This window comes from Pseudopodoces humilis, chromosome 7 (assembly GCF_049639895.1).
Source record: "Pseudopodoces humilis isolate 2021_Gansu_Grassland_sample_001 chromosome 7, ASM4963989v1, whole genome shotgun sequence".
Taxonomy (NCBI): domain Eukaryota; kingdom Metazoa; phylum Chordata; class Aves; order Passeriformes; family Paridae; genus Pseudopodoces; species Pseudopodoces humilis.
In genome coordinates, this window is record NC_142206.1 from 47,960,475 (window position 1) to 47,973,194 (window position 12,720).

At 46.5% G+C, this 12,720-nt stretch overlaps 1 protein-coding gene across 4 annotated transcripts in view; it reads right to left on the reverse strand.

Annotated features, from left to right (window-relative positions):
• The window catches only part of PRIMA1 (proline rich membrane anchor 1), a 50,608-nt gene extending 39,632 nt beyond the window's left edge, over nucleotides 1-10,976 (reverse strand). For 3 of the 4 annotated variants that reach the window (XR_015772993.1, XR_015772992.1, XM_088058212.1), the window contains exons 1-2: nucleotides 10,475-10,726; nucleotides 4,143-4,293 (exon numbers count right to left, since the gene is read on the reverse strand). Coding sequence is in view for 2 of the 4 variants with exons in the window: in XM_088058212.1 (XP_087914338.1) it covers nucleotides 4,143-4,293; nucleotides 10,475-10,567 (244 nt within the window). In the remaining 2 variants the exon portion in view is untranslated. Of the gene's footprint in view, nucleotides 1-4,142; nucleotides 4,294-10,474; nucleotides 10,727-10,944 lie in introns of those variants that run through there. The other variant, XM_005520171.3, reaches the window with a different exon arrangement.
• Between the last annotated feature and the right edge of the window lie 1,744 nt (nucleotides 10,977-12,720).

The window sequence follows — 12,720 nt, forward strand, 5'->3', positions numbered from 1 at the left end:
TACATGCAAAAACATCCTTTCTCTTCCTTGTACCATTTTAAAGAAGTCACTTCTGAAATGTTGTTTTGTAAGACCTTACACAGGTTAAAACTGATACAGACTACAGTGTATATCTAATTCTAACCCCTTCCCCCCTTCCTGTTTTGAAAGCCTGGCTTTTACTTCCAGACAAAGTCCTTTCTTCTTTGCAATGCCCCTGGAGAAACCTGTGTGCTCACAGCGTATTTAGGGGTTGACAACATCAGCTTTTCACATTTTTAAGGGTCAACGTCATTTGAACTAGCTTAATCTCACGGGTCCATGAAGCCGGGTTAGAAATGCTGCCTAAACAAGTATTCCATCCACCTTGTCTTAGTCTTGGCTGAAATCCAGAGACAAGGAAGAAAGCAGATGGAGAGAAAAAGACACAGTTAATTAAAGGCCAGGTTCTGAGCATCTCTATCGCCTTCAGGTCATTACAGACATATCTAGGGAACACACACAATTTCATTGAAAGTTCCTTCTTCCTTTGCTGTCAGCATCTAAGTTTAGCTGGCCTTAGGCCCCTTTGAGCCTCATGAGCTTTCCCTTCACTTCATCAGAGAGCAGTTTTCTAGGCATGGGTTAAAGAGCAGGCTGCTGCTTGCATAAGGGGAGTTACTCTGGAAACATCAATGTGCCAAAACATCTGGAGAAACTGCCATGGGCTCAGGGACCATGTCTCCTGTCAGTCCTCACCATCACAGAGTCCCCATCATCCTAGGACTGGACTCCCTCTCCTCAGAGCCCCTTAGTAAGGTACACATTTATATTGAATCAGACAGCAGTATCTCAGTGGGATGACAAAAAGTCTGCATCTGAAATGAAGCTCAGGAAAGTCAAAACTGAAGTAGTCCATGTGTCCCACTTTGCAGAGAAAGGAAAGGGTGAACCAGCAATACTGAGAGGCCCAGCATACTGAGGGAGAGGCATGGCTGATGGCAGCTTTCCTTACATGCTGTGAGGCAGATGGGCTCCCAGGAGGAGACACAGGGTTATACTGCCATGATGGAACTGGCTGCAGAGCAGAGGCAGTGGAGGCAAGAGCAGGGGTTGGGTGTGGCACCATAAATGCAAGTGGTCAATGTGAAGGAGTTAGAAATGTGGGGAAAGGAGACCTGGGGTCATCCCTGAAGGAGGACAAAAACAGTCTATTTAATTTTTGATATTCATATAGTTTCATTCATTTACTCAGTGCCTCCTCAGGATGTGCTGAAACACTCCCCACACATTCTTGATATAAATACTGTAAAAACTGTAAACAGGGAGGTGTCTCCTAAACCAGGGAAAGCTGGTGCTCCTAACACTGCTTGTGGTTTCAGACTGCCTGCTATGTGATCCTACTCCTTTTCTACAGAAGGAAATAGGTTATTTCCCCTCAGAGTAAACACAACATTTTCCAGCTATTATATGTGAATTCCAGGATTCTCTGCATTCAATAGATTTTATATAAATCTATCTGCAGGAAGCAAAGCTAAAGATTTGTTGCTGAATCAACCTGTCAATACTGAAGTGTCTAAAGAGACACTAAATGTACTATAATTGTTCCTGAAAGTCCTCAAGCACAATAAAAGCCTGTCAGGGAGTGATTCAGCTGCTCACAGACAGTTATGTGGTGCCATCCCATACAACCATGTAGGGTTTGTAAAACAATCAGGTGGGACTAGCAGAGAGGACACATCACAGGGTTTTCTGATTTTCCACAACAGCAGCTGGAGGCCATGTCAAAGAACTCTAGATGCTTCATGTAGCAGATAACTGAATGTCGTGTCTGCAGTGACTGGAGAGACAGGATATTTGCACCTACTGGCTTCAGTGACCTAGCCCAAACCATGGTAGCTGCTTTAGAGTTGATCTAAATCTCAAGCAACGTTCAGTTTGATTGCAGAGGGAGCCTTTAAGGACAGTGCCTAGCAGAATGCAGCTCACATTTGTGTCTCACAAAGCTCTGAAAGCCATTCCAGCATCTTTATGTAGTACCTCATGGCACAGACACTGTACCTTGTAAAGGTAAAAATCTTGCAACTCCACTGCTGTTTTTTTGCAGATGTCTCTCCAGTACTGAACTTTATTCACTTAGAAAGTGCAAAGTGCAAGTCTAGCGTCAACCACTTCACAATAGCTTTTGGCTCTTCCCTCTCCTCTGAATACCATTTAAAAGCAGTGTCTATAACATCAATATTTAACCACGAGGCTTGTTCTCTCTTCCAAGGAAGGGGATTGCTCTACACATGGACTAAATTACAGTGCCTAGACAGCTGATGATAATGAAAGCATCATTCAAGATGAGGCACTTGATTGCTACTCTAAAGCTTACAAGTGAAAGAAATGTGTAATCTCTTTTTTTCATTGCATTTTAAATGAAGTCACTTGCTTAAATATTAGTCATCTGGATTTATATAGCTCATTTTTAGAACTGTGTTAGCACCTGGCAATCCACCCTGAGAAAGCATCAGGCTATCCCAGTCACAGGCCCATTTGATTTCTTGTTCTTCTTTCTGCAATGTGTGACAGACTTCTTTTTTTCTGACATGATTTACTTCCCACTTGACAGGGGAAAAATCCATGCACTCAGAGCAGCTGCCTGATGGAGAGGAAGCAGTCTGTCAGCAGTGCTCCCTTCCCAGTGCAGCTGGTCAGCAGGGCTGGTCTCTGTGCCAACACTCTGCCACATCTCATCGCCCTCAGGGCAACAGGGTACCCCAGGCACCAGAAAAGAGAGTGACAAAGTACTTTGTTTTCTGGCTGTGATACAAAGATCAAGGTAATTTTCCATATTACTGCCTGTGACATTTTCCTGAACACTGAAAGAGATTTTTCCTGCTATAAAAACTATCCCTCTCTGCTTTCCTAGCTGTCTTTGTACTTCCTTTCCTAAGTGTTTCACTGTTGGTTTTTCTCTGCCTTTGCCTTAATTTTCTGCAGTGTAGCACAAGTACAAAGCATGCTCCTGGCAGAAAAGACACTGAAAAATTCTGCCTGTCCTCTGCCTGACTGAAAAGCTATGCAGAAGCCTTCTTCATGTCTTCTGCACATCTGGAGATGGTGCTGATAAAGACAAACAGCCAGATGATGATACCTAATGATTTATTTTTCCTTGGGGGAAGCGCTGAGGATACTGGATACACTTTGCAACACTGCTCCCAAGAGAGTTTATATAAGCAGGGAGAAGAATTAATAGGCAGCCTTATAGGGAGAGATGAATTTATGAAAATGCATAAATGTTAAGGAGATTTACTGGAATACCCAGCACCCGGGTCCCAGTCTGTGCCCCTGAACCCAGTGGGTTCATACAGAACCGGGAAGGTCTCTCCCACTGTGCAGGGACCACGGGGACAGATATCACTCTCCAGAAATTATCTGTATGTCAGGGATCACAGGAACACTGATGTGGAAAGCAGCTGCAGAGCTAGCCAGCAGGAACTGCAGGCACCAGGAGTGCTGGGCATGGGGATGTATGGCTGGAAATAAGGAGGAGCTCAGATGCACTGGGTAAGGCCCAGCAGCAGTGATTTGTATGAACAGAAAGAGATGAGTCTTAGCCTGTATGTGCATTAGTGGGAAAACTGCTCACTTGCCATTGACTCCTGACATGCCTCCTATTTTTGTAACAGTTGTAAGCAATTTAAAACCAGTGAGCCTGACTCACTGCTATGGTAAACTGAAGTGCTCCAGTGTCTTGACAACAGTCAAATGTACTGAATGGTCTAGACAGAGTGTTTGGATTTTTGTCTGCTTATAAATTAATTTGCCTTGAAGGACCCAGACCTTCAAGCTGCACACCTGGCAAAAAAGGGGGTCATGCAACTCAAGAGACAGCACAGCTCTGTAGGAAAGCATTTCCCAGGGCTAGGGGACTAGGGAGCCATGTAAAACCAGGGAATCATATATAACACAATGAAAGGAGGGAATTTCTCTGGCTTTCCTCCAAAAGCCAAGCATTATTCATTGATCAGAAAACAGATCACCATCTCTACTGAGAACATTTCTTCTTCCATTTGCTAAGTGGAAGATGACAAATGAGCTAGCTGTGCCCTTTCCCACATCCTTTCTCCTGTCTGTCCAGGTGTCCCCATTGCTTTGCCCTCCTTCAACACACCACAAATGTACCAGTAGCTACTTACTTGGCACCGCTAGCAACCTCGGGGGCGGCGGAGGTGGAGGAGGCGGTGGTAACAGTGGAGGTGGCCTGCACTGGCAAATTTCCTGGCAGCTCTCTGTAAATTTCTCTGCTACAGGCTTGGAACATGACTTCTGGGGCTCACCCTGAGTGATCTGTGAAAAAATAAGTCATTGCATGAGCAGCAGAACAGTGAAAACTGACAAATGTGTTTTTAGACTTTACCTGAGTGGTACCTCAGACCTGTAGTGAGAACTGAGCTAAAGTTCCTAAGATGTCCCTTCCCTACATGGCCTCCATTTTTAATATTTATTTTTATTTAACACAATATCTTTGAGACCTCTTTCCCTCTGTCAAATTTGGTTGAGATTGGCCAGCTGGTTTCTGAGTTATTATGGGGTAAGGAGAAGGCAGGCAGTGGCAGACAATACGATTGCATAAGCCTTCTTTCCTTAGGAAAGCCATCTAGCAGCATGCATTATTCACAGGGTCATTGCTGCAAGCCAAAGAGAGCTAATAAAAATTACAAGACAGTTAGGGTCAGGATTATGTTCATTTTCCTTATGGCAGAACTGAAAGCCAGAGGACATCCCTCCTCTGCTTTGCCAGCCTCACTTGGAAGTTCAGAGAGCATTTCACAGGGTGTTTCACTTCCTGCCACAAGGAGAGGCTACCCGCATTTTAATCATCTGTGGACCACAGCAATAACATGGTTTAAATGGAAATGCCACATGTATCCTCCTGTGAGATGCAGTGTTGGCTAGTGATAAAAGTGAAGATGGGGCATTGCAGAGCCCAAGTATAAGCACCACTTGGCCATGGGTAATGATTTAGCCAGTACTGGTATACGGTATGTTCAGTAGCTTGATCTAGTTGTGACAAGGACTATTTATTAACAGCGTATTTTTCTTATCATAGTAGTATTTACATAACTAGGGATTCAAGGATTATTCAGTAAAATTTGGTAAAATATAATGCTACAAAATGGAGTCAGTCCCCAGTGAAAAGGAAATTTGCTGAGCATCACAGAAGCTTCTGGGAGGTGTTAACTTCAGAGGTCTCTAAGCCAGCTCTTTTTGAATGACTTATACAGGATACAATTTTGAAGAGACAAAGCGAAGCCTAAAAGATTAATAAGCATGTTATCTAACAAGCACTTTGAATGTAAGTCTTAGGAGACCGCCTGGGACAGACTTGTGTCCTGCTGAAGCTAAGGACAGTTATGCTAGCATATTGTCTTGTATGGTTTGGTCTCAGGCGGGTTATTGTCCTAATAGTTTTGGCCTAACATCATCTGCTTCAATTTGCATTTTTCCATGACATGTTGGTCATTACAAAGAGAATGTCTCATGCCATGCTCTCTGATCCATTTTAGGCAGGCTTCTTCTGCCTCTCTGGCAGGGTCACCCAGGGCTGTCTTCTCCCCACTTCTCTCTCCTGCCCAAGTTTTGCTTCCCTTCCCCTGCCAGGTCCAGGCACAGACATATCTCCCCTTTCAACCCTGTCCCCCAGCACAGCCAGCGTGCCTCTTCCACTACCCACAGCTGGGCACCAAGGGGGCTGCACTGCCCGCCAGGAAAGCTGTATACAGTCATTTTATATATTTCTGGCCAAAAGGAGAGACGTGGCTAATTAAAACAGCATCACTGCACAAAGGACGTGTTCACATGCGTAGGAGGTTTCTAAATGCAGAAAGACGCATTACTCTGGCCTCAGGGAAATGGAGGTAGGGCTTTGTTGATTAAATATTATAGGGAGGGAGGAAAGAATAGAAAAGGCTACATGTGGCTAAGTTGGAAGGACGGCTCAGCACAGCATAAGGCAGAAACCTCAGTTCTTTAAACAGCTTGTCTAAATCTATTACCAAACATAGGGAAAAACAAATTCAGCACAAGTGCTTTCCAACTTTCCCCTTCACCATCAGGTAACAGTAAGAGGATGGTTAAAGACCATCCCAGACAGCTTCCAGGAACTTATACAAACTCTCTGAACACTCTAATGAATCAAACTGACTTGGCTGCGTAATCCCTCATGACTAGTAATCTGCCTGCTAAGAAGGTTTATTTGTTTTTAAAGTAAGTGATCCCAGGCAGCAGAATATCCTCCATGCTGCTTCAGCTCTTCCAACACCACTCACATGAGGAGCTGGGGTTACAGGCATGCTCCCAGGAAGAGCCCTGTGAGAGAAGTGTCCTTCCCCTGCAGTGTCGGGGGCATACCTGGGGTGTCTCCTTGTTCAACAGGTGTGACAAGATTTACTGTGCTGACAGAAGGAGGTAGGGCAACACCTCCCCACTGGTGTCAGCAGGGATTAGGAAGCAGCTATTAACTCCTAGCTACAGCTACTGTCCCTGCCTAGGCCCTTGCTTATTCAATCCTGAGAGCCCACTCCAGTCTTGCAGGAGGCAGTGTGATGGGAGAGGATGGGCACAGGGAAGAATAACATTGAGCAGATTTGGAGCCAGCTTCGTTTGCAGATCAGAAGCAGCTTTGCCTATGCAAGTCTAAAGACAGTGCTGGTATGGCAAAGCTACATTGACTTATTGCTCTAACTTAATATCAACCAGAACCAAAGGCTTGTGAGGTCTTTTTTTAGACTTATTGACTGCTTTTAAATCCCTGGAGGCTCTCCTACCTTAGGCTGGTAATAGAGTGTCCTCAGAAAAGAGTGGTTAATTTTATCAATTACTTTGCAGACAAGATTAACCCTATCATGGCCAGTCACTTGCTGTTTCTGCTGCTACCTTAAAAATATTATTTTAGAGGAAAAAAAAAAAAAAGGAAAAAACAAAAAGGAAAGTTGCTTTGTTTCTCAATACTTTCACCTGAACCTCTATAAAAATTTCCCATGATCATTTTTAAATAGTCAGGAAAGAACAGACATTTAAAAGCATGGGCTTTATCACCTATTTGTTTCCCTTCTCTTGTCACTGGATGAAATGTGTGGTTGTTAGAAGTAGGAACATAAATATTACCTTGACACGGGTTTGTCTTAAAAGCTTAGTCTTTAAAACAAAGATATTTTAAGTTGGTTGAAATCTGCCATCAAAAGGGAAGACCCAAATCGAGGTTGAGGGCCTCGGGGAGGAAAGAAATAATCAAGGACTGCAGTAAGAGGACAGAATAGTAACAGTAATATAAAGCAGCAGATAACAGTAGCAAGATAGAATCATGAAAAAAATGAAGGCATTTGGCTCCTTTTCAAGGGAAAAAATCCCCCCCGTTGATGTCTATTAGTCTTCTTAAGAAATGAAGGCTATTACTTGTGTCTACTAAAGGTAAGCAGAAAAAATCACTAGAAAATATGCGGTAGGGAACAATCTTTCTCTGGCAGGAGATGATGAAATAATACCCCATTGTTTCTTTCTTACTGTCTGCAGTTCAAGGTAAGCTGCCCTTACAGCATGTGGCAGGAAAAGAAAAGCATTTTGAAAGAACCATGCCTTTCTATGCCCAGGTCCCCTAAACGAATCTAGCCTCAAACTTTACTGCTTATTTGTTCTGGCAGACTCTTCCATGGCCCCAGAATGGCTTTGGAAGACCTCTGCAGGTAAGGTGTAACTGGAAACCCAGCAGGCTGCCAGGCAGTTTGTGGCACGGATGTTGCCTTGGCAAGGGATCATGTTTGGAGAAGGATCCACAGGGCTTGCTCCCTAGCTCTTCCAGCCACTTTTCCAGGCGCTGGAGGTGCCATGAACACCTTGGCCTATCTGGAACTTGGTTGCTTGTTTGCCACAAGGCTTTCTTAACACACTGAGCAGTTGGCCAGTCTAGACAGAAGCTGCCTGGAATTCAAGATGATCCACTTTTTTCCCTCCTCTGAAAATACACAGAGTTAACTTTATGGATTTCTGCATTTGATGTGAATGTTTTGCAAAAAGGACAAATGTTTTAAAATAGTTAGGGAAATGAAAATCTGATCCACAAATGTCCACAAAGAGAAAGGGGTAACTGGCAGCTTCCTTTTGCAGTCTCTGTTGAAGTTTGTGCCTTATTTCTCTTTAATCCAAGATTTCTTTTAAAAACAGTGATCCTAGTCCTGCTCTGCATACAGTGGAAGAAAAAATCTGCACGTGGTGAGAACTGTTTAGTATTTCAGTAGAGTCCCATGGGGTTGCAGCAGTCCACAAGCATGTTCTACAGAGTGGGATGGGAAAAGAGGATTAATACAGTCCCTGGAGGGTGGCCTTCTTGGGACTTTTAATCAGGTAAAAGGAGGAAAGCTTTAACAGAAAAGTGCAGCTGACTGAAAAGGCACGGAGACCTCTAAAAGCCTGCTAATGTGGCAAGAGCTTTGTCTCTTGGAAGCATTCTACAGAGATGAGATCTCAACACCACTGCATGAATCCCAGGACGGCTCTGTGCAATTCACATCAGTTAATCCAGATCCATGTTTACAAAACCAGAAAAATGTGTCCCTGCTATTTATCATGACCCTTTCTGCTCTTCTTTCAATTATGTCAGAAGCCTCTGACAGAGTCATCCCTTCCCTCTTGTCACAGAACTGGCTACAATGCTAATAAGAAAATATTGTGGGTTTTGTTTTGTTTTTGTTTTTAATAAAATAAATGCTTCTCCTTTGATTAGCATCTGACTGATTCTCTTAAGTGTCTCAAGGCAGGGCCTGAAGAGGGAATGCAGAGGTGGGAGGGAAGGCTACGGCACATGAAGTCATTGTGGGGACAAATGAGTGAAGAGGGGCTGGGGGATGTGAGAAAACATGACTGCTGCTATAGATGGAGCAGGGGCAGGGGAGCCACGATGCGACATTACAGAATTAGTCAAGGAGAGAGAATGGCTTGTGAGACTGAAGATAAGAGCAAGGATTATGACTCAACATGGGGAAGGGAATCATGGGAGGGGTTACACGATGAAGGAGTTTCAGTCACAGGAAAGATGGAAGGCTGGCATGCCAGTGAGCATTCCATACCTACCCTTCCCATTGGAACCTCCTGATGGGAGCCCTAGATAAAGCCTGATTTTGGGGAAACTGGAAAAAAGCTTGAGTATGAGTAGGCTTATTGTTTGTTCTTCCACAGAACAGCAAGCAATAGCACAAGTACAGTTGATGAATGGGACATTCATCCAAATGTCCCAAATAATTCCAAATTATTGCGAGGAAAGGCTGGTGGGCTCCTTGGCTTCTGTATTTCTCAGAGCCTGTTTCAATTTTTATAATTGTTTTATAATTGTTTTTGAAAGATTGCTTTAGATCACGTGAATAGTTTTCCAGAAAGATGTTTATCCATGGGTTTTTTTCTCAGCTCAGTTGACTGATAGGAGAGAGGTTGCAGGAGGAATCTCTTTTCACCCAACTGTGCTTCCCTGAAAAATTTAGTTATAGTTTAACTTACTTACTCTAGCTATCTAAATACTTGAGGACAGCAGGAAGGTAGCGCTGACAGAAATTTTTATGACAGGACATTGGTTTAAAGGTTGTTTTTGTTGTATATTTCTATTAATTTTAATGCATAAGGAGCACAAATCCTCTTTGTCATTCATGGCAAGAGACAAGATGCTAAAACAAACAGCATCTCTCTTTAATCTCTTGGGAGTCACTAAGTTTAGATCAGGGAGTAAAAGATGTGGAGTCTCCACTTTGTTTTTCCAAGAAAGAAACTGTAATTGGTCTGCTCTTGAACGGCACTTGGCTGGTTTATCAATCACTTCTCTGAAGACATATATTATAAATAAACTTTAAAATATCAGAGTGATGCATCTGAGCTGAGCTTTGCTGCCGTTCTGATTCTCCAAACTGGATGGGCACTCTCCCTCACTGTATACCAATTTCTTCCAGTCTCTCTTGCTGGCCACCCACATTACAATCAAGGTCACACAACACCACAGCGTCGGAGTTGGCAAAAGCTGATTCAGCCCTTTACCCAGAAAATCCTCAATTCAATTCGCAATCAATACCGAAAACCCACGGCGAGGCACGACCGCCGGGGCTCCGCTCCGCCGCTGCCTCTTTCCGAGCATCTTGCCACCTACAGCAAAATGCGCTTCCCAACCCTCTGACCGCCGGCGCGCCGAAGAAAGTCAACTCCATCCTGCTGGGACCGAACACTCTCGGACCGAGTTCAGCGCTCCGGGGCCGGCACCGGCGGCCCGTCCCGCACACCCTCCGTCCCGCAGCACCCAGCCAGGGGGGCCTCGCCGGGGACAGCAACAGCTCTCCCGGCTTTGGAGCCGCCTGCGCGACCACCGCCCCGCCACGGCCTCCTCCCGCAGCGCCGGGGGTGCCGGAGGGGCTTTGCCCCCATCCCCGCTTTTCCACCGCCCCGGCCCCGCCGCCCCCCGCGCCCCGCAGCTGCGAGCGGGCTCGGGCGGCCCTACCTGGAGGGACCCCCAGAGCGGGTGGAGGGCACAGTGCAGCAGCAGGGAGGGCCAGCAGTAGCGGAGCAGCCCCAGCAGCTGCCGGAGCAGCATCCCTCCTGGGCGGGCGGGGGCGCGGGCTCCGGGAGACCTGGGGAGGGAGCAGAGCGAGCCGGCTGCAGAGGCGTTGGCTCGCACCCATCCCCGGAGCGCGACTGTCCCAACTTTAATTCTGGAGGGGAGGGAGGGAAGGCGGGAGGGAAGGAGGGGGGGAGGGAGGCAGGGAGATGGGCGGGTGGGGAGGGGATAGAGTGGTCGGGAAAACCCAGAGCCCTGTAAGTCCCGGCTCCTTCGGCAGGGAGACGCGCCTCCACCCCCGCCCTGCCCGCCTCCCTCCCCGCCCGCCCCGCCGGCCTCCCTTTCCCGGGATGCTCCGGCTGTCGCCGCCGGCAGCCTCTCCGTGCCGGGGGGCTTCCCTGCCGGCACCTCACCGCTGAGCTCTGGGCTCCCGCACACACGGGAGGGGAGCGGGCGGCGGCAAAAGTTTGGAGCCAGGCGCGGGAAAAAAGAGGCAGGGCCGGGGCCGGGACCGGAGCCGGAGCCGGAGGGGAGAGGCGGGGAGAGCGGCGCGGCCGCGCAGCCGGGGCATTGCATCTCCCCCCAGCCCGCCGCCGCTGCTGCAGTGATTTTTCAAGCCCATCGAGGCAGTCCCTTCCGCGCACGGCTCCCCTGGTCTCTCGCTCCCCGCCCGGGCTCCTCCCGGCGGCAGCTCCCTCCGCTGAGGGCCGGCGGGGCGGCCCCGGGAGCTGCGGGAGCGCCCGGCCGAGAGCGGGACCGAGCACAGGGGGAACCGCGCTATGAACCGGCACCCCCATCCTGGACGAGCCCCGAACTGAGGCCAGGAGGTTTTGGGGTTGGTGGTGTCGGTGTTCAGCCCCTTTTCTCAGGAGTGATGCAAGAGCTTGTCCTGTGACGGGCGGGACATGGGGCTGGCTCGGCCCGGTGTCTCCGGGGTGTAATGGGGAAGGCGCTTCATGGCATTCGTGGTTCTATGTGGTTCATGGCATTTGTGGTTCTAACAAAACACGCGGAAATGTGTAACAGAGCTTGAGGGGAGGTGGATAGACTACCCCCCAAAATCAAGGCACCACAGTCCGGCTTCCCCACAGGAAGGACGCAGTAGAGAATCAAGGATGAAGATGGTTTTACTTCCAGTGAAGCACTAAAAGCAAAACAGCTGTTTTGTGAATGGTAGCTACTGCTGAAAGTTGGGCTTTGTGGGTATCAGGATGACCATAAAACATTTGTTGTTGGGTCCAGGGATCCAGGGGTCCTGTTTTCAATGTTCCAAATGCAGGAAGCACATGGGTTTGAACAAAATACTAGTTTCAAGGTTTACATTTCATATCAAGAGATGAATGAGTTTGAGGATATTGACTTCAGTTTTTCTTTGTATTTCTTGCACTCACTGAGCCAAGTTTAATCATCAGTTTCATAAAAATCTGCTCAGAGAAGTAGGAATGGAAATACATTAGCCTCTGAACTGATATACAGCTAAAATTCTTTTTTCATACCAGTATTACATTCATTTCATGTCCATTCATTTCAGCCCCAATAGGCACTGTTTTAAATGTCAGGACTATCAGGCCCAGCAGCATTTTACAAATGAGAACAGCAAACTGGAATTTAATGGTGTTACACCTGAGTTGAGGTAGAGTTGTTGAACCTAGGCATCTATTTGTAAATCCCTGTCTTGTGGTTTTCTAAGAGCAGAATTCAGAGAGGCAGAGACATTGTGATCTTGGGTTTAGGCAGTAAACGTACAGCAAAGATATTTTCTGTAATGATGCTGAAAAAGATGGCGTCCCTTTCTGTAAGCCTACTGTGTAATACGCAGGGCTTAATATATTGTGCTCATTCAATTATAGTTTTAGTGAGCTGGAGTCACAAGAGACAGCAAAGCTTTTCAGGCTTTCTGGTGATTTCCTGAAGGTATTTCAGCACTTGGTCACAGTACAGAACATAATAAATTGCACCATCTGTATACATAGTTCTTGGTTCCTGACAGAATGAGAGATAAGGCTTTAGGCATTGTATGCCAAAAAAATACAACACAGATTTATTTTCTTTCAGTATTTACAATGCCTTAATGTCTGAAGAACTGTGGATTTTCCTGCCATTAGCGATTGCCCAAGTGGCTGTCTCAAAGCGCTGTTCCCGTGGTTCAAAGACAACCCAGGGAACTGAGGAGACAGAGCCAAACTCAA